The sequence below is a fragment of the Anabas testudineus genome, chromosome 19 (genome assembly GCF_900324465.2).
Source record: "Anabas testudineus chromosome 19, fAnaTes1.2, whole genome shotgun sequence".
NCBI classification, from domain to species: Eukaryota; Metazoa; Chordata; class Actinopteri; order Anabantiformes; family Anabantidae; genus Anabas; species Anabas testudineus.
Genome location: NC_046628.1, coordinates 12,047,537 through 12,066,296, shown reverse-complemented (window position 1 = coordinate 12,066,296; position 18,760 = coordinate 12,047,537). Strand labels below are relative to the sequence as shown.

Genomic DNA, 18,760 nt, shown 5'->3' with positions numbered 1-18,760 from the left:
TCATGATGGTGGGCGTGGCTAACCACAGGTGAGCTACCCAGTAAGAGGCAGTAAACTAAAAGCAAAGATGGCACAGTGGTTAAACACTTGTGAGAATATTCTGCACACAGTTAAATACTTTTTTTTTTTTTGCTATTCTATAACTGTTATGTAACTTTGTCTGCTTTTACCTAAGTGGGTGAGTTTTTTTGTGATTGCTTCATTCAGTGGCGTTTTTAATTGTAAAGAAATAGCTAGCTAATTTAATTTATTTTCACTTATTTCCGTGAATCATTATATGTAACAAATATTGATGATTCCCTGAATCAGACTGTATCATAGACAAAATAAACTTTGTTGGGCAGCTCCGGAAATATCGCGTTATTTAAGAGATGTTACGTCACCTGTACCCGGAAGTGTTTTGACGTTCGACTAAAAGTATTGTTGTGTCGCTTTAACCACGTTTTTTTGCAAACCAAAGCTAAACAAATGTTTTATTGAGTACTTTGACAAATCCAATAGAAAGTTTTAATTTTACACAATGTCTGTTAAAGTGACTGACGCTGTTCTAAAGCAGGTTGCGTTTTGGTTGTTGTAACCACCCGGTATAACTAGTTTAAAGCTAGTTAGCATGTCAGTCAACTAACCTAAAGTTAATAAGCTACAGGCAGTCTGTTGTTGGACAGCAGCTAACTTTAAATAACGTTTGGCTAATAATCAAATACAAAACACGACTTTCATTATTAATTACTAAGCTAATGCTTATTAGTTAAATCCAGTCATTATAAATGCTGACATAAAAGTATGTGGGATTGCGTCTGACTGATGTGCTTTATTTAAAAACATCGTGTCATGTATGGCTGCGCACTATATTCGAAGATTTGCTCATCTATTGAAGAAAAGACTGCCCAAGAAACAAGTCTGGACCAAACCAACTAGCTTTACCCCCCTGTTCGTGGTGTCAGCTCAAGTTGTATTGTGAGTATTCATGAATCTGTTTATATGTTTAAGCAGTCAAGACTCAGCTCTATCTCAAAATAAAATGGATATGACACGTTACTTTCTGCTTTTATAGAATGACTGAACTGACCAACTTTGAACCTTTAGCAAAGAGACTAAAGGTGGAAACTGGTTCCTCAGTGTCCCGTTCATCTTCTCTTGAAGGTAATTTATAAATTGTTATTTGCAGTGTATAGCAAACATTTTTTGGCATTGTTTTAATATGTCTGTCTTGTATTTTTCTTCAGTCTCGTCTTTATGCAATAAGAGCAGAGATAATGAGACAGTAGATCAGGAGAAGAGCAACACTGACAAGATGGTGAATCAGCCGAAATCTGGAGACGGTGGTTTACGAGGTGTAAAGAAAAAACATCCTCAAAGAACTGGTGCCAGACAGCCACACATGTTCAGAAATACTCTTGAGCAATGGTTGGTTAAACCCAAAAAGAGCCCAAGTACAGCTGAAGTGTGCCAAACCCAGGACAATGCAGAAATGACAGATAATTGTGGCTTTCCGAGCACCTCTGCTCAGTCTTTTGATCCTCAAAATGATGAAAAACTTGCCGTCACTGATATGGATGAAGAAACCCAACCACTGACATCACAAGATCTGGAAAGAGACAATCCTGCATCACCAGCATCCAAGGATTCTGCTGAAAGTAATATCCAGACAGAGTGCCACAGTGATGATGGATTAGAAAAACAAGGAATGCAATCATGTTCAACAAGTTCAGAGGACTTCGTCAAACACAATAAGAAAATAACAGATTTCTTTCCAGGGACCTCATCACAGAGTTTACCTGTGAGGCGGGCCAGGCCACATAAGTCTTCAGAGAAACAAGACGCAGACAAGGAAACTACTTCTGCCAACGTAAAGCCTGAAGTCAAATGGCTGGGGACACCAATTAGTGAGCTAAAGAGAATGCCTACATGTGGCAGAGAACTTCCTCCATTGAAGGATATTCCCGGCCGGCACACTGTGATGATAAGGGTTTGAGCAGTTCTTTCATTGCCTATGCTAATCACCGCATTTCAAGAGGTTACATCATAGAAACACAGTAATTGAAGTAACGCAATATTTTGCAGGTTTTGTCTGTTTTCTTCTCCTTTGAGTTAGTGCCAGTGTCTGCATAGCATTCAGGGTTCAGCATATTGCCTTCTCATGTCATTTAAGGAGCTTTATGAATCGCAGACACAGTTAAATTTCTGCTAAACGCATTTATCATATCGCCACATTCTTAGTGTTTGCTAAAGGATTTCTAAGAGAGCTCTCACTCTTAAGTTACTTTAAAGTCTTTAAATGTTAACATGTTTAACTTTGGCAGACATTTTATCACATCAGAATCCAGTAATTTACTTTGAACTAGATCCAAAGTAAAACATAATGCTTTTTTGTTTGAAGAATCAAAATAAGAAATTGAATGCAATTACCAGTGTGACTATTAGTTTATGCATAATAGTTTGCGTCACTTGTTTTCATCCACTCTTTTTGACAGACAGACCTTCTTCAGGATGGTAGAGTTCCTGTTCCTTTTCCTGCTAAGTTTATGGATACCTGGGATGATGTCCATGTCAAAATGCCATGTTCCAGTAGTAATCTTTTTCCCATAGTAGACGAGGTAATAGTTCACATATCTATAGACTCAATAAAAGTATTAAAACATGGAAATGTCACATCAAAATATGTGGTAGGCAGGCTGCTTTTAATTGCACGGATGGTGTCCTCATGCTTTAATATGATTTGTGTTAAAAGGGCATTCACATAAGCCTAACAGAATGCATATTACATTATTATTGCTTCCAATGACAATGATGATATGAGCAATATATTTATTGTTTGAAAGTGTTGAAATCACTTCAGGTAATACTGTACTATTATAATTTATTGGGGCACAACATTTATTAAAATGCTGGCTGAAATCACTTCCAGGAACACGCTCAACAACACACCATGACCATTATTTGCATATAAAAGTGGAATTAAATTTGTCCCAGGGAGACCTGACAAAAAGTTGTGCTTTCACAGGAAACACAAAAACTGCAGAATAAGAGTCGGTGGGAGTTGATCAAGGAAACTTTAAAGAAGAAATGTTCAAGTCCACTTGAGTTGAAGGCAAGTATTACAACTATGTAATTTTATAGAGAAGACCCAGTACATTTTACTTTATGCGCAGTCTACTACAGTTGCTGTTGCCAGACCGTGCCATAAGAGGGCACCATAGGTCTAAGAATTGAGAGGCACACAATTTTCATATTATGGCAACTTGGGTGTTGTTTTAATAGGCATAGATACAGTATTAAGTCTAATTATAAGTTAAGTTTGGAATAATATTGCCTGTTACATTTATATATTGAATTTGTTGTTGTTACAGAATGCAATACTGAAATACAATGCCTCGCATGCCAAGAAGTGGGACTTCACAGCATTAAACTTATACTGCACTAAGGTAAACATTATAAATATCTGGTATGATTCCTGTTCTGTTTATGAGTTTCTCTGAACCCAGAAGTGAAGTAATGATTCACTAATTTTTTATTTTTAAATATGCAGTAATACAGATGTCTTACTTAACCCTTGATTTGATTCTCATTTAGGTGGCATTGCCAATCAGTACTGAGTGTTAGCTTTAACTGAAAATCCAGTTAGGAATCCAGTTAGGAATTTATAGTACTTGCTAAATAATGAGCCTGCCATGTTGAGGAAGTGAGAGTAAAAAATACTTATTTTTAGAGTGAGGTTTGGTGAAAAGGTTTGTGTCTTTTAAAGGCTCGGAGACTAACGTTATATGTTAAAGGTGTGGTCACGTAAAAAACTTATTTTTTGAATAAGCAAAGTCGTTTTTTTTTTTTTTTTTTACAAACCAAAGGGAAAAAAGCCAGTGTTTCATTATGATGACCAGATCCCTGCTAGTTCATTGGTTGTTGCTCAGAGTTGCCAGTGTCTTCTCCTGCCTCGTTTGGGGGCCATCCATCATCTGTTGTCTCGATGCGCTCTGCGTCATCCTGTGTAAGTCGAGGGGGGCTGTACTCTACTGTCTGGCTCATCAAAGGGATGGGAATATTCCATCTGTAGAGAACCACAGAAAGATCCACAGACATCTGGAGAGATGGACTGTTATGACATGAGTGTATGATATAGGAAATCCTGTAACTTGTACCTAAGACTAGATAAATAATAGGCTTTATGCTCTTTGCAGTAAAGGAGTACTCATTCACTCTCAGCTACATATTTTTTATGACATCTCACATTTCAAGAAAAAAGCACATGCAACACCAGTATGTGAAAGGGGTTTGTCATTTTACACAATAACAGTAATGGATTTTACGCGATAGAATGTTTCAGCCCTTCAGAGACAAAGTGAGACTCTAGAGAAATAATTTAATCTTTTGCCAAAAGGTCACGATTAGCAACTTGTCAGGAATGAAAATGGCTGACATTACACCCCACAGAATGCTTTGGTCCAGCCGTATTCTGTTGAATCAGTTCTTTATATATGTCATAAATCATATTAGTGGGTTTATTGGATAAAATCTGAACGTGTTGAGAGCCTTTAGCCATAGGCCAAGTTTTGTTTGTTTATGCTGGCTTTGTGTCACGTCTACTAGACTGGCAAAATTTGATTTTTGTCAGACTGCAAGAACCTTCAAAAATAGAGATGGATTTTAAGTGAGATTCTGCATAAATTGTACATAATAACATTGTATATTTGATCATACACTAATTTGTTGATCGATGACTGTGCAGGTTCATATTTGATTGTGAACTTGTGAAAGGGTCACAATTTTGATTCATGCCATTTATATCATGATATAATATACAATATATCTTAGTAGATATTGTATTATATTAGATATTAGAGAGATGTTGTTGCAGCTCATACAAGAAACAAATAATTTATTTATGCGCTATATTGATACATGTTGTTCCTAACCTACACTTAGTAATTTATGTGTCTTAGTGTGTATCTGATATGATAAATAGGTAGCAGCCATCCACCGTAATGTACAGTCTATAGAAAGCTGGAATATATTGACAGAAATCAATTTGCCCACTCAATATGGTTCTGTATTATGAACACATATACAGTAACTTAAAAAAACTGTTGCACTGGATCCCACATTTTTATTTTTTTATTTTCAGTGCAACACACAATTAAAATTGGAAATGGCAGACAATATGATGTAATGTACCCCATTTTTCACTTTATTACTTTTCCTCTGGAAGTGCCAGATTGGCGACGCTGTAGCGAGATGATTTTGAGTGTCAGAGAAAAAGAGACATGAATGGCACAGAGTGACAGGCCTGGCCCCTTCAATGAATATTTATTTTAGCAAACACATCTTATGAATAACTGAAAAGCTGTTGACAGACAGCATCTCTTCTGTTTGTTTCTCTTTGTCGAGCTCAGCCCATGCTGTATTTACGGTTATGAGCATGCAAGTGTTTTATTTTTACATGCTCACGCGTTCACGGGCGCAGTCAAGCAGATTGCTTTATTGCTTGGTCTTGTAGGGATGCTAAATCTGTAAAAGAGCTGTGGTTTCTCACCCCTGCATCTTGCTTGATTACTTTATTAGTTTGGTGTGATGTACAGACCTGTATCGGGTCATACAGAGAGTTGGTTCAGCTGATTTGATGCACTGTCTTCTGCTGATTTAAAGAGCTGGACTACCTCAGCTATACCCAGCGTCTCGCCCTGTCAACTGCCTTCATTTATTACACCCATTGGAGCAGTTTATGATGTCAACCAAGTCATTACTTATGACAGTGTTTAGTCAGGCTTCCTTTGCCATAATATAAATGTCCTAGGCTAAATCACTAGTCAAGGCTCCTTGTCCAGAGAACACACTGTCCTTTCTATTTGGAACGCTTGGGCATTTGCATCTCTTCCAGCAAGGCTGTTTAATCAGCTGGCATGGTCGTGCAACCTTGATGAAATTGCTTTGTGATTGATCTTTCTGATATTTTCAGCTGTACAAGTTTTCATTTTTTTCACTGTTTTACATCTGCGTGTATGGTACTGTAGGTCAGGTAGTGACATTTTATTTTATTTATTTTAATACTAATTTTACTATAATTTTGAAGCATTTGTATTTCTTGTATTTTATTAATGTATTTTTTTATGGGTCTACACTGTTAATTTTAAGCCTTTCGTCTCAAACTAATCAGCCCAAATGGCTAATAATGTCACAACTGAGTTTTGTGGCAAAACAGCAAACATAAACACGTCTCTTTCTCTCTCCAAGGTCCTGAAGCCTGATGATGCTGAACATCTGTTTGACTCCCTGCTGCCAGACATGGTGCAATTAGCGCTGAGAGCATATGAGCTCTGTACCAAGGTAACACCCATCACTACCCAATGGACACTGACCCACTGGTCTGTAACACAGTAGATCACTGCAGTGGGTTGATCCTAAAGGTCACAACATGACAAATAATCTTAGGAAATGGTAGTAAAAATGGTGAGGTCAAGGCATGTGGCTGTTGATGGTCATTTGTCACATGTTTTATAGTCTTTTTGGTCTTTTGTTCATTGGTGTGAGGATGATCAATATCAAGTCGTCTTATTAAAAAGGTTTTTGTGGGAGCACCTTGGTTGCAGAATAGTTACAGCAGATGCCAAAAAGCTGCAATGTCCACTGGGTATATTTGTTATATGTTGTACCCTCTCTCTTTCTTCTCATGCTTTGTATCTGCCGCTCTGCAACTCACTGTTAATAAAGGCCAAATAGCAAAAAAGTGTATCCATTTGGCCAACCATCTAATTTTACACACTGTCTATGGATGTTTAACACAGGAAGTTGCATTGAGTTAAACGCTGGCCCCTACAGTCTTTTTTTTAAGTTATCTTAGGATTATCTAACCCATTTTTAATGCAAATAAATGTGTGTGTAAAATCTATTGATCATTTGAAAATGCCATTTATTATGTTGATAGCTGATGAGAGATCAATATCTTCATGTTAAATGAAAGCGACAGGATTCTCCCATTTATGTTGCCCTATTACAACATAACAACCTGTGAATTTGCTAATTCAATTAAATATGTTGATCTTTAATGTACAACTTAGCCATCATAATTACTGTCTTGTTCCTTGTCATTTTCAAACTATATTGCCATGCCTTGCAGTTTTTTTCCTCTTTATGTAGCATATAGTCTTAATTGTAAGAAGCTTTCCACACTGTTATTACGGTTTCTTATGCTGATGCTTTGTTTTTAAACCCAAGACCTTTATTTGGAGCATGGAGCATGTGCAAACATGAATAGGCCATGATTGTAATTATGATGGCTGATTAGAGAGTGGTACAAAATTATTGCCTTTATGCAACACGCTTCATTGTCTCAAATTGACTAAACAAATTATTTTGACCTTCTTCAGTTGTACCTCTGTTCCTCCTCTAGCCGATACCCCTGCTCAAGGCAGGCACAAACCAATCCATCACCATGTCTCAGGAGCAGGTGGCATGTCTACTCGCCAACGCCTTCTTCTGCACCTTCCCCCGACGAAACTCCAGAAAGACTGAGTACTGCAACTACCCAGACATCAACTTCTTTAGGTAATGTAGGGAGGTGCTACTTTGAGTCATGTTTAAAGTTACATAATCTGAGTGTAAAGGAAGCTGCTGTGACAACTAGCTCCATTTCCATGAGGGGGCACTACTGCTTTCTGCACTAAGCATTTTTGTGCCTGGATGTATGTGAATGCATACTTACCAGGACTGTTAGAACAGTAAATGCGTTTCTGTACATAAGAGCCAAACCTTTTGTTTTTGTTTTTCTTCTTTTAATTCCTGCAAACTTTCACTGTGGCGATCGTTTTGGTGGTGTAATGCAAAAGCAGTCTGCAGATCACTGCTCAGTCATGTCCTTTCTGCTGGCATCACAGTGTAATTACCTAAATGGAGGGGGGAATTAGATTAACATTGACTCCGATGGCTGCCTTTGACAATGGAGAAAGGCATTGGCTGGTTTGCAGAAGGCTGTAACAGAGTTCAATATCATCACTATTTCATTCACATAGAGGTTTTGCTGGAAGGCCAGTGTGATCTTTTCTTTGTAGCTTCTAAAACTTGTCTGGAGCCAGATATTAAGTGCTATGAATTTTCCTTAATAATTTCTTATTAGATTTGGTGAACACATATGGCCTCTAGACTCTCTTTCTTTCCGTTCCTGTAAAGGAAGTAAAAGCCTTTTTATCTGCAGATGTCCTTTCATCTCACTTTAGATTTCATACTTTCTATTCTTTTCTTTTGCTTACTTGAATGTTGATTCTGTCATTCAGGTATTGGTCAGCAAAAATCATTATATCATGAAGTGCATTTTGCTTAAGCAGAGTTTCCAGAGTTATGTTCGTATCATTTCTTTCATTTCTGCTGGTGATGCGAAAACCCAGCTGTTACACATGTTACACATAGTCACGTATACCCTTTTCCTGAGTTACATCATTGCTTTCTGCACGTCTGTGGGTGGTTTATTGATGTTATATAATTGTGTATTAATTCTCTATTCCCCAAAGACCATAGTAGGATTTGTTACTAAAAGCCTGCTCTCACTAGTGACTTGGTTATGTGAAATGCAATTTGTCTTGAGGACTACACAACGCACGATTGTTTCTTGGGGCCACACTGCTTAAAAAGAGAAGGTATTGCAGGGGTTAAGTTCGATGAATGAGTTTTTAAGCCCCTGAAGGGCCCTCAGTGCATCAAGCTGATGCTGTTATTTCATTTCCCTCCCATGATTTTTTTTCTATTTATTGAGGCATGGGAAGCAGGCTGTGGGGCTCTTTTAAGTGTTTTCTTGAGAGGGAGATGGTGGACTTAATGCTGTAAATGCATTCAAACCCATCCACTGCACCTCACTACCAGCAGCGTTGCATACATGTTTGTTTGCAGGGAAAGTTTGTGTGTTACTCTTCAGGGGGAAATGACCTTTTGCCTCCTGAGGACTCTGTTGCTTAAAAGGACACAGAGCTCCTTAATGTATCCCCAAGGAGGAAGCACTGGTTCCTTCTCTGTTCCCCTTTTTTTCTTTTTGTGAAAGTGCTATGAAGTGGCACACGAGTGAGGCTGTGATGGTAAGCCTGGGGCAACTCCATTGTCGCAACAGTGAAGGAGCTCCTACATAATCGACTAGTAACTGAAAGGGAAACTGAGTGAGAGATGAACTAATTCATATCAAGTTAAAGCATGACTGAACTCACATTGCCAAAGTGAGTCTCTATGGTGATAACCAGTCATTTTCCTGGCTCTTTGCTGTAACTTATTGTATAAGAGTTGGTTTTGTTGCCAATATTAAAAATAATTGAATAAAATGAATAATTTCTCTTTAGGTTGTTTGAAGGCTCCTCCTCAAAGAAGATTGAGAAGCTGAAAACCCTGATGTGCTATTTTAAAAGTGTCACTGAGGAAAGTAGGTGTTCAGATTTTATTTTAGACTTCAAATCTTGCAGTAATGCACTCTAAATGACATAAAGTAAGAAATGTTTTGCTTTTTCAGAGCCTACCGGACTTGTAACCTTCACACGGAGAAGTTTGGATAAACCCGTTGACTGGAAAAGGTGTAGTATATTGATGCTGTGGTTAAAGAATACATTATTATTAATATTTGAAGTAGTAGTAGTGTGGTAATTGTTTTTAGCAAGAATCCCTGCCGTCTGCTGCATCTAGTAGGCATTTTGGAAACGATGATCCATCATCTTAACCACAGTCAGTAACAGAAAACCAATTTACCATTTGTGTTTCAGCTCACAGACTGAGCTCACAAAGCTCCACATTACTTGTGAAGGGACCATTGAGGATGATGGTTGTGGAATGCTTCAGGTAAGATGCATAGAAGGAGAAATGTCCCAGTTTGCTTGTGGAAACACGGCATGGTAGTGTGATGTGGAGCGACTTCAATTTGCAGAATCATTTTCATTTGCTTGAAGGAGCTCTTACTTTGAGAGCTGCTCTTAGCTGTGCTCTTTTCCCTCTGTTGTAGTCAGTCACTGAGCCACCTCATTCTGGAGTCTCTCACCCAGTTTGCTTACTACTGCTGAAAAGGCCTTTTTTTCATTCAGGGAGCCTGTGACATGCTGGTTTCTGTGTGCAGGGACTGGGGTCGAGGCCTCTGAGCCTCCTCTGCTCTCTTTGTCGGCCACGTTTCCTCTACACTGTCAGGATGGCCCGCTCTGCCTTTCACCCTTTGTGTGCCTCTAGTTGCCACAAGCTGACAGTTGATGTGTACACATGACCAGCTCCAGGGGAAGGTTTGGCCCAGATTGATGGATGCTCTGTTGGGGCGGGGGTGCTGGGTTCTGACAGCCTGTCAAAGCATACTTTGGAGGCTGGCTCACTGTCCCAGAGTTGAGTGACCACTATGTGGAGATGCGTTGTAAGACTGCAGCTTAGCCCTTTGCAGGTTATAACGGGGCTGGTCTGCGCTGTCTGCAGGCCAATAAGCAACAACTGCCAGTCGGGAAATTGGATTGTATGTTCCACATGGTTGCTTTCTGACTGAAACAATGCATTGCCACGCCTCTGTCTGAGCTGAAACGTTGAGTTGCATATTTAATTTTGAATCATAAACAGACCATAAAGAAGTGCCACCCATGAGTCTGCACAAACCTGAAAGAACACAAGCAGCAAAAGATATCACAGGCATCAGTCAGCAGTCAATTTAGCAGCATGTTATGACTGGAGGGAGATGTTTACTTTGCACTGTAAGACTGCTCTCTTGTTTTGATGTTTGCTACTGGCAGCAGAACACCTAAGTGCTGCTCCTGGGGAGAGCTCATTTTGGCATGGGTGACAAGTGTCTGAGTAATGTGAGCACCTCAGGCCAACTTCCCAATCAGCTTGTCTGGGATTCTGTCACAAATAAAAGAAAAGGTCTGACATTAACTTCACAAGCTGTTTTTTCCTTTCTCTTCCAATTTTTATGAACCATACACTTCACAGTAAATTAAAATGTTATAATATTTGAATACACTGTATGGTCTGCTGCTACATTTAGTAGATGTTTATTGTCTACACTTGTGAACTGTGTAGATTTAAGATTGTCTGCAAGGCCATGGGTGATTTATTGTTTTTTATTCTCACACATCTACTTTGATTTGCAGGTAGATTTTGCCAATAAGTTTGTGGGAGGAGGAGTCACTGGTACTGGACTAGTCCAAGAGGAAATACGTTTTCTGATCAATCCAGAGCTGATTGTTTCTCGCCTATTCACTGAAGTCTTGGGTCACAATGAATGTCTGATCATTACAGGTCAGTGATCTTTCTTCAAATTCTTCAACACTTAGTTTAATAATAATGCCCACTAAAGAAATTCTAATCCAAAATCCAAATCATATAAACATAGTAACACTGCTTTAGCCGATTTTAGTCCAATGAATAACTTCCTGGGGTGACTTGACAGTTGCAACATATTGTTAGTTGTCACACACAGCATGGTGCACACGTTGCACATCTTCAATTTACCCCATCCTGGCGCAGCAAGAGACTAAAGAATGTTTCTGGTAGTTGCTCTGTTTTCTGAATCTCACCTTGTCACATGTTTTATTTTGATTGGCTGCAAACTGGAGAGTCCCATCAGAAAATTGTTCAGAAGTGTGAGATTGGGCTGTCGTGATTGCTCTGTTGAGTAATTCTCACTGACTGTACTTCACTATTGAATGCTTTCAACAACAAGATTTGGACAGGACAGCAGACGCAGTAGCAACAGTTCGACGTAAGGAGTCCCTGCAGGAGGCTGATGACTCCTTGAAGTTTCTATCAGAGCTGGTGGAAAAAAGACAACTGAATATCAGAGAAATATTACATGTATAGTAGCTCCCCAGTTAAAATTTTATTTTTATATACAGTATATTATTTTTAGTAAATAAAAGTCCTTGTCTTGAACCAGTATAATTGGAAATATCTTTCTCTCATAATTGAATGGGAGTTGGAAATTGTCAGTTTTTATAAGTAGGTTGGATTAAAGCAGGAAATGAGGCAACAGAGCCTCCCCCCACCTGATCAACAATCATTCCTCTTCCTTTTACTGGAGCTCTTCTTACTCTGGCGGAGTCACCTTCAGATTTCTGGCCATTTCTCCCTCGCTTCCACTTATGCCACTTAACTTTATTACTGCAGCCCAGAATTAATTATAGCTGGAAGACCTGCCCAGGACCTGCTCCGCTAATGGACTGTTCGATTCCATCATCTTTATTAAACCCTGCCTGTATCTCTTGTCCCCCTGTTGTAAAAGTCCTAGCTGCATTGTGGCCATGTGGTAAATCATATTCCCTTGTGATACATTTTGACATACAGTAGAGAAGCTAATGGATCTTACCTCTGCACTGAAATTTGCAAAAGTACCCAGGCCTAATTGAATTTTCCTTGATTGCTGGATCTCTGGCTGCCATTGGGGCGGTCAAAAGTATAAATAGTATCAGGGAGAAATCGTGTGATTCATTAACGGCAGCACTGACCACAAACATAGTGCAAGCTTGGATCAAGCAAGATGTCAACATATGTGCATTTTTCCTGAGTCTGCACAAAATCCTTTTTTATGTTCTCCATTTTTCATTGTGTATGACGGTTTCACATGTTTATAGGCTTTCCAACATAGAATGTAGGACTTTTATATCAGATGACACAAATTTTACATGAGCAAAAGTATGGTGGTGATTTCTTGTTACCCATATATCTCTGGGTAAAATAATCTGTTTAAAATAAATAACTGCTCTTGGTAGTAGTTTGTAATATAGGATACATCAACATGAAAAGCAGAGAGCTGTTGGCGTGTAGGAGAAAAGCAGCATTGCATAAACTACTTTAATGTACTTCAAAACTATGTGTGGCACTACTTTTTTTACTTGTAGGTGGGACTGTATTTACAGTACATGCAGAGTACGACAGCATTACAGTAGTAAAACTTGCCCAATTGTGCCTCAACCATGCAATGAGATGCGCTTCTGCCCTTTTACAGTCTCTACCCCACAACAAATATGAGACACTTTGTTCTGACATATTTACACATGAATGGAACAACCTTCAGGAACATTGTGAATTATATTTAGCAATAACTTCTATTAACCAGATGCATCTTTTCCCTCACCAAGACTGATCCGCTTCCCACTACAAATAATTTCAAAATGACATTTGACTTGCATAATAAAACATAAGCATCATTTATATTGTTCTTGAAGGTTGTTCTTTTCAAATGCAAATATAGTTGATCATAGAATTAGATATTTTTGGAAGACCATTAAAGGTTAGGTGTATGCATGGTTAACACAAGGCCGTCTGGTCTGAAACTGGAAGTGTTAACTTAATGTGAACTTAATATGCTTTATATTATTCTCTCATTATTCCTTTGGTGACATTGGCCAGCCAGATAGTATATTTCCCATCCCTCTGTTTTGTTTTAATGCTTATGGACAAGGTTAGATTAGGCGTCGCAGTGTCCAATTCAGGCTTGAAAACAATTTAAGAGGGAGTCTGATTATTTATAAAATGTCTGTCAAGTAGAGTGAACTCTAGAGATTCCCCCACTGTGCTTTCCCTAATACCTGCGGACCACAAGTAATCACTTGGTTTATTCATTTTGCAGCATAAGCATCTCAGCAAGTGCTCTCAAAAGCCAGGTATTAATGAGCGCTAATGAATGGGAAGTTAATCCGTGGCCTCATTTGTTTCACTGTGCGGTCACCTCCCCACCCACTGCCCTCTCTTTATGGGGTGTTGAGTGTTCCCCTGTGGGCTGGTGGTCAGTTACTGCTTCTCATATTATTGTAGGGGGCTAATAACTTGACCTTCCTTTTACCAGGGGACAGCTAATCCTGTCTTATCCAATCAGGCAGAATAACTATAGACACACCGCCTGAAAAGCCTTCATCATTAAAAAAAATATATTATTGTTGGATGGTTATGCAAAGAACCCGAGTGCCACATTGAAGAGAATCGTATTTCTTTGTGTTTTTGTTTATTTATTATTTGGTTGATTTTGCAAAGGTGCACGATTAATGTTTCTTTGTTCTTTATAGGTACGCAGCAGTACAGTAAATACACAGGCTATGCTCAGACCTACAAGTGGGCTGGCAGCCACCAGGACACAACTCCAAGGTACTTACAGCACATTGATGCATTAAAATAATTTTTATACCTGTTAACTGTGCTTAGTTATGGTTAATCAGTCCTTCTGATTGATCAAGCATGAACTGAACTGATAAGAAACTGAACCACCTCTTGCAAGACTGAATTATCTCAACTACTGGATGCATTACCATTACATTTTGTACAGTCCCTTAGGATTAATTTTAATTAACTTCAGTGAAACCATGACCCTTTATCTGTTTTACCATGAGGTCAACATTAAATTTGCCCATTACTTTGTCTTATGACCAAATACTGTGTATTTAAATGATTTTCTACAACCATTTCTAAAGTCACACCTTTAAAGTGATCACAAAGCGTTTTGTCGTCTATTTTTCTGCTTCATTTTTTCCTTCTTATCTTATGTGCTAATAAGATTATTGTTTGAAGATCTTTTGGTTTGTTGTGCTGTGCAAAAATTGGTTAAAAATGATGTCTTTGAATTGTTTCAGGGATGACTGGCAAAGAAAATGCACAGAAATTGTGGCCATCGATGCTCTGCAGTTTAGGAACTTTCTTGAACAGTTTCAACCAGAGAAAATCAACCGAGAACTCAACAAGGTTACACGTTATTTTCCTTTTCTCTGTTCACTGCTTTACTGTTAAGTGTTCATTTCATTCTGTTGTCTCTCTGTTTGGTTTCTTTAGCCCGCGTGGGTTTGCCTTTTGTTGTTGTGCTTGGCACTTTAGATCACGCTTCAATGAAAACACCTGAGAGCGAAAACAAAACCTGAGCTCCAGAGCATTGGCTCATTGGAGAAGAGGTTATAGTAACTACAGCGTGAGAGATGAGTTAAATGCATTTTTGTAGACAGACGATCAGTTTCTGGAAGTGGATGTGCCATGTGCAGGGGGAGGCAAACTACCACTGCTCTTTGATGCTACACTTTTGTGTCATGTTGTAATTGTATAAGACAGCAGCAGTGTCACATGTTTTCTTTGATGTTCGGTTTACACAGGTTTAATGGTTTTTCTGTTAGTTTATCTAGTAACAGCCTCATCAAACAGTCTTAACACAAATATCAACTAAGATGTCATTGACTCATGTTTACATTTCCCAGGGTAAATATTTGAATAATGCTAATTGTTGAACATGTGTAATACAGAGTGATGAAGTGTCAAATATATGTAGAGAATAAACTTAATCTAATTCATTACACTGCCCATTAGGCTCAGAATGAATTTTAATGAACTTAATCGACCTCAGGGTGATTAATCACGATTATTCTATTGGCAACAACATTGTTTTTTTCAAATTAAGAATCCTTTTCATATGTGCTGTCTTGCTACTGGGGGATGTCCATTTGTAACAGAAAATCAAGATGTAGATTTTGTCAAACCTGCCATCAGAAAGCGTGCAGGAGTTTGACAGCGCTGACAAGGATGTGAGGAATGTACCAACATAAAGATCAATCCCGTTTCAAATATTGTTAAGCTACAGTAGCTACAGTACCTGTCACATCTGCCCTTTCTAAAGAAGAATTTATGACTGGTCAACGGGTAGGATGGGCTCTTGCAATTCATTTTCACTATGCACATTATTACCATTGTGAGAATGTCCAGAGCTCAATCCACATATTTTATTCAACAAAAAAAAGTATTTCTCATGCAGTATCATGTTGAATAATTTGAATGAACCACTGTACCTGCTGTAAGAACTGAGGCTCATCACAGTGGATTCTGGCTTCATTTATCAAATGACAAATTGTTTGTGACTTTCCTGTTTTCAATAATGTATGGGATTAGTGTTTGTGTGTGTGTGTGTGTGAGGAAAAAACTCTGTATTTGCCTTTTAATGTTTTACATTTGCGAAAAATCGTTTGAATCTAAAAAACATTTATGTAATGCAATGTAGAGATCCTTTCAGACAGAGCATAAGTTTACAGTGTACTTATCTCCTCGGTATTTTGTATATTGAATCTGCTACAAACACTTGTCGTATCATATTGAAATGTAATTTTCTCTGTGCTTTCATTTCCTTCCTAATTTCCTTTCTTCAATCATCCTTTGACTCTGTCTTCGTTCAGGCGTACTGTGGCTTTGCTCGCCCTGAGGAGCAAAGCCAAAACCTTGCAGCGGTGGCTACAGGGAACTGGGGCTGTGGGGTTTTCGGGGGTGACGCACGTCTAAAGGGTAAGCACTGACGTTACACTGCCCTCAGTAGATGTGGAGAAATGCACTCAAATCGTCTTTGTGCACTTAGCAGCCTAAGTGGTCTCTCTTCCTGGATATGACAGAATAAATTTCAGATTGAAAGGCTCCAGCAGATCAGTGTGGGTATCCATTTGTCTTCTGGGAATGCGTTCATTTACTTAAAGCCTATTTGTTGTCTTCCTTCTATTGATCAAATGACAAAGTTAATATGTTTCATTAATAGTGAAATTGATCGCCTGCTTGAGTCCATCAGTCTGTTACAACACTTTGTCAGAGCCTTGTATCACTGTCTGTGAGCAGGGAGCTTCTGCAGTAGTAGCTCCATCTTCTCACTTTGTGTTTGACTTCGAGGCCCTGTGCTTCCATACTATACATACAGCCATGTACTGTATATTTCTTAATTAGCTGTAGCGGCGTACGGGACTCCATGGTCACAGTTGTCTACTGTCTGCTTAATGAAATGCCTCCAGGGGAAGCTTCATAATTCAGATGCTGTTCTCATCTTGGGTTTACCTTGCATGGCCTCACATAGCCACCTTTCAATAATTGGCAGATAATTTTTGCACAAAGCAGTTGAAACCGAGAAGTGAAGAGAAACTGCTGAAGTGCCGTATTCATCTCAGCCCTATTCTGAAAATGTTGATTCAGTTTTGCTCATTAACTTAACCCAACCTTCATTAATCAGCAGACATATTTCCAGCCTCTTAAAATATTCACAGCTCTCCGGGGCCAGACCTGGCCTCTCTTTGCAACTAATCCAGAGTTCTCAGTAGGGGTGAGACCTATTCCCCCGATTATTTACCTTTTGCTGTTCGTACCACAGATGCTTGTGCCTCACTTTTACCGCTAACATCTGCTAAGGAATGACTCTTCGGACCTCTGTTTTATTTAATCTTGCTGTACCTAACAAGGACAAAGATAGTGTGGCTAAATCTGTAAAATAAGTAGTAGTTTCACTGCATTGAATTTGTGTAACTCTCACTAACATAAGCGTCTTCTCCTCCAGCTTTGCTCCAGATGCTGGCAGCTGCTGAGGCGGGCAGAGATGTGGCTTATTTCACCTTTGGTGACAGCCAGCTCATGACAGATGTCCACAACATGCATGCTTTCCTCACTCAGAGGAAAATCAGTGTCGGTAAGACTAAGTACCACTCTGCCTTGTTTATATGCACCTATGTTTATATCTTTCTTTGACTGCACTGCCACGATGTGATGCCTGATGATGATAATAATAATAATAATAATTTACCTTTTAGATTGTTGTTCTAAATGTTGTGGTCTCATGACACAATCAAATGGCTCATTATTGTCCTGAAAATTTGCCTGCATTATCCCCGCTAGACTAGACAGTGTGCACAAATCTTCTCCATCTCCATCACAGGCAAGGTGTACGATCTACTGAGGCAGTACTACAACTCGGTGTGTAAGAGCTGCCTGAGTCGGCGCCCTGACGTCAGCCTCTACTCCTTCATCTACCAACAGGTCGGCTCCTCCCTGGCGCCCAATGACTCAGACAGTGACTCGGCCAGACATGTCCCTGCAGACAACCATTAAGGTCAGGTGGCTAATGAGTCACTGTGCCCCGTGTTTGGAAAATTCAAGGGTTGCTGAAAATATCACTCTGCCTCCTAATTTTTATCTCAATTTTTTGTTAAATAAATTTTTAATTAACAGTGGTAGATATACCAAGATGAAAATGAAAATCTAGCATGCAGGCCCTTTTCAAAAATCAACAAAACTGCAAAAGGTGATTAGGCGTCATCTGGTTGTGATCCTGTATGGCTCTGGAGTCGAAGCTGCATTCGTTTTACTGCTGGTTAAACACCTATAGATTGAGCTTCAATACGATGCAATTGTGATTTTTTTTTTTTTTTTTTTTTTTTTTATATGGTGAAGCAAAGGTTGCCATCCATCTTCTCATTTTGTCATGTTGCCTTTTTTACACCCACACATATCCAGCCTAATTGAATTGGCTGTCAGAAATCAAGTTAAGGGAAAAGAATAACAAGAACAGGGTTTGGAAAGCTTGAAGTGGTCTCAGGAAAGCAATTTGATTTAAAGAGCAGCTTGGCTCTTTGGAAAATGAACTCTAAGCTTCTGCATTTATAGCAAAATGCAAGTTAAAATCGGGGGTCAATGAAGACATCCTTTGGAGATTTGCTACATGTGATACACGTCTCAAAGAACCCAGTTGGACTTAAAATATACATTTGATTTGTTTCTGTTTATTACAACTGATTTTTCTGCAAATCTGTTATTTAAAGACTTTCTTAATAAATGTTGTGTAGCTACATTTGAATTGAATTTCTTGGGTATTTTGCTTTTTCAACAAGCTTCATCAAATAGATTTTATTTAATTATTTTTTGTAGTTTTAGCAAATGTGATATTTACAGATTTATATTTCATGTTTATTCATCTGAACTACTAATTGAATTAAGCCCTGAATGTCACTAATTCATCTCGGAACAATCAGGATGAGGGCTTGTTCCATTGATGTTAAAGGCAAAA

The 18,760-nt window shown here is 38.8% G+C and overlaps 1 protein-coding gene across 2 annotated transcripts; it reads left to right on the top strand.

Annotated features, from left to right (window-relative positions):
- LOC113156297 (poly(ADP-ribose) glycohydrolase) lies at positions 1-18,555 on the top strand. Of its 2 annotated transcripts, none has more exons than XM_026351351.2 (18): positions 1-28; positions 859-957; positions 1,055-1,143; positions 1,227-1,969; positions 2,475-2,597; positions 3,005-3,091; positions 3,351-3,425; positions 6,226-6,318; positions 7,382-7,536; positions 9,309-9,388; positions 9,476-9,536; positions 9,723-9,798; positions 11,079-11,226; positions 13,989-14,067; positions 14,550-14,658; positions 16,125-16,230; positions 17,258-17,386; positions 17,633-18,555. In XM_026351351.2, the coding sequence occupies exons 1-18, from the start codon at positions 3-5 to the stop codon at positions 17,803-17,805; spliced, it is 2,451 nt and encodes an 816-aa protein (XP_026207136.1). In that variant the 5' UTR covers positions 1-2; the 3' UTR covers positions 17,806-18,555. The 2 variants fall into 2 exon arrangements, with proteins under 2 accessions (XP_026207136.1, XP_026207137.1); XM_026351352.2 differs by lacking the exon at positions 1-28 and adding an exon at positions 80-178.
- The last annotated feature ends 205 nt before the right edge of the window (positions 18,556-18,760 follow it).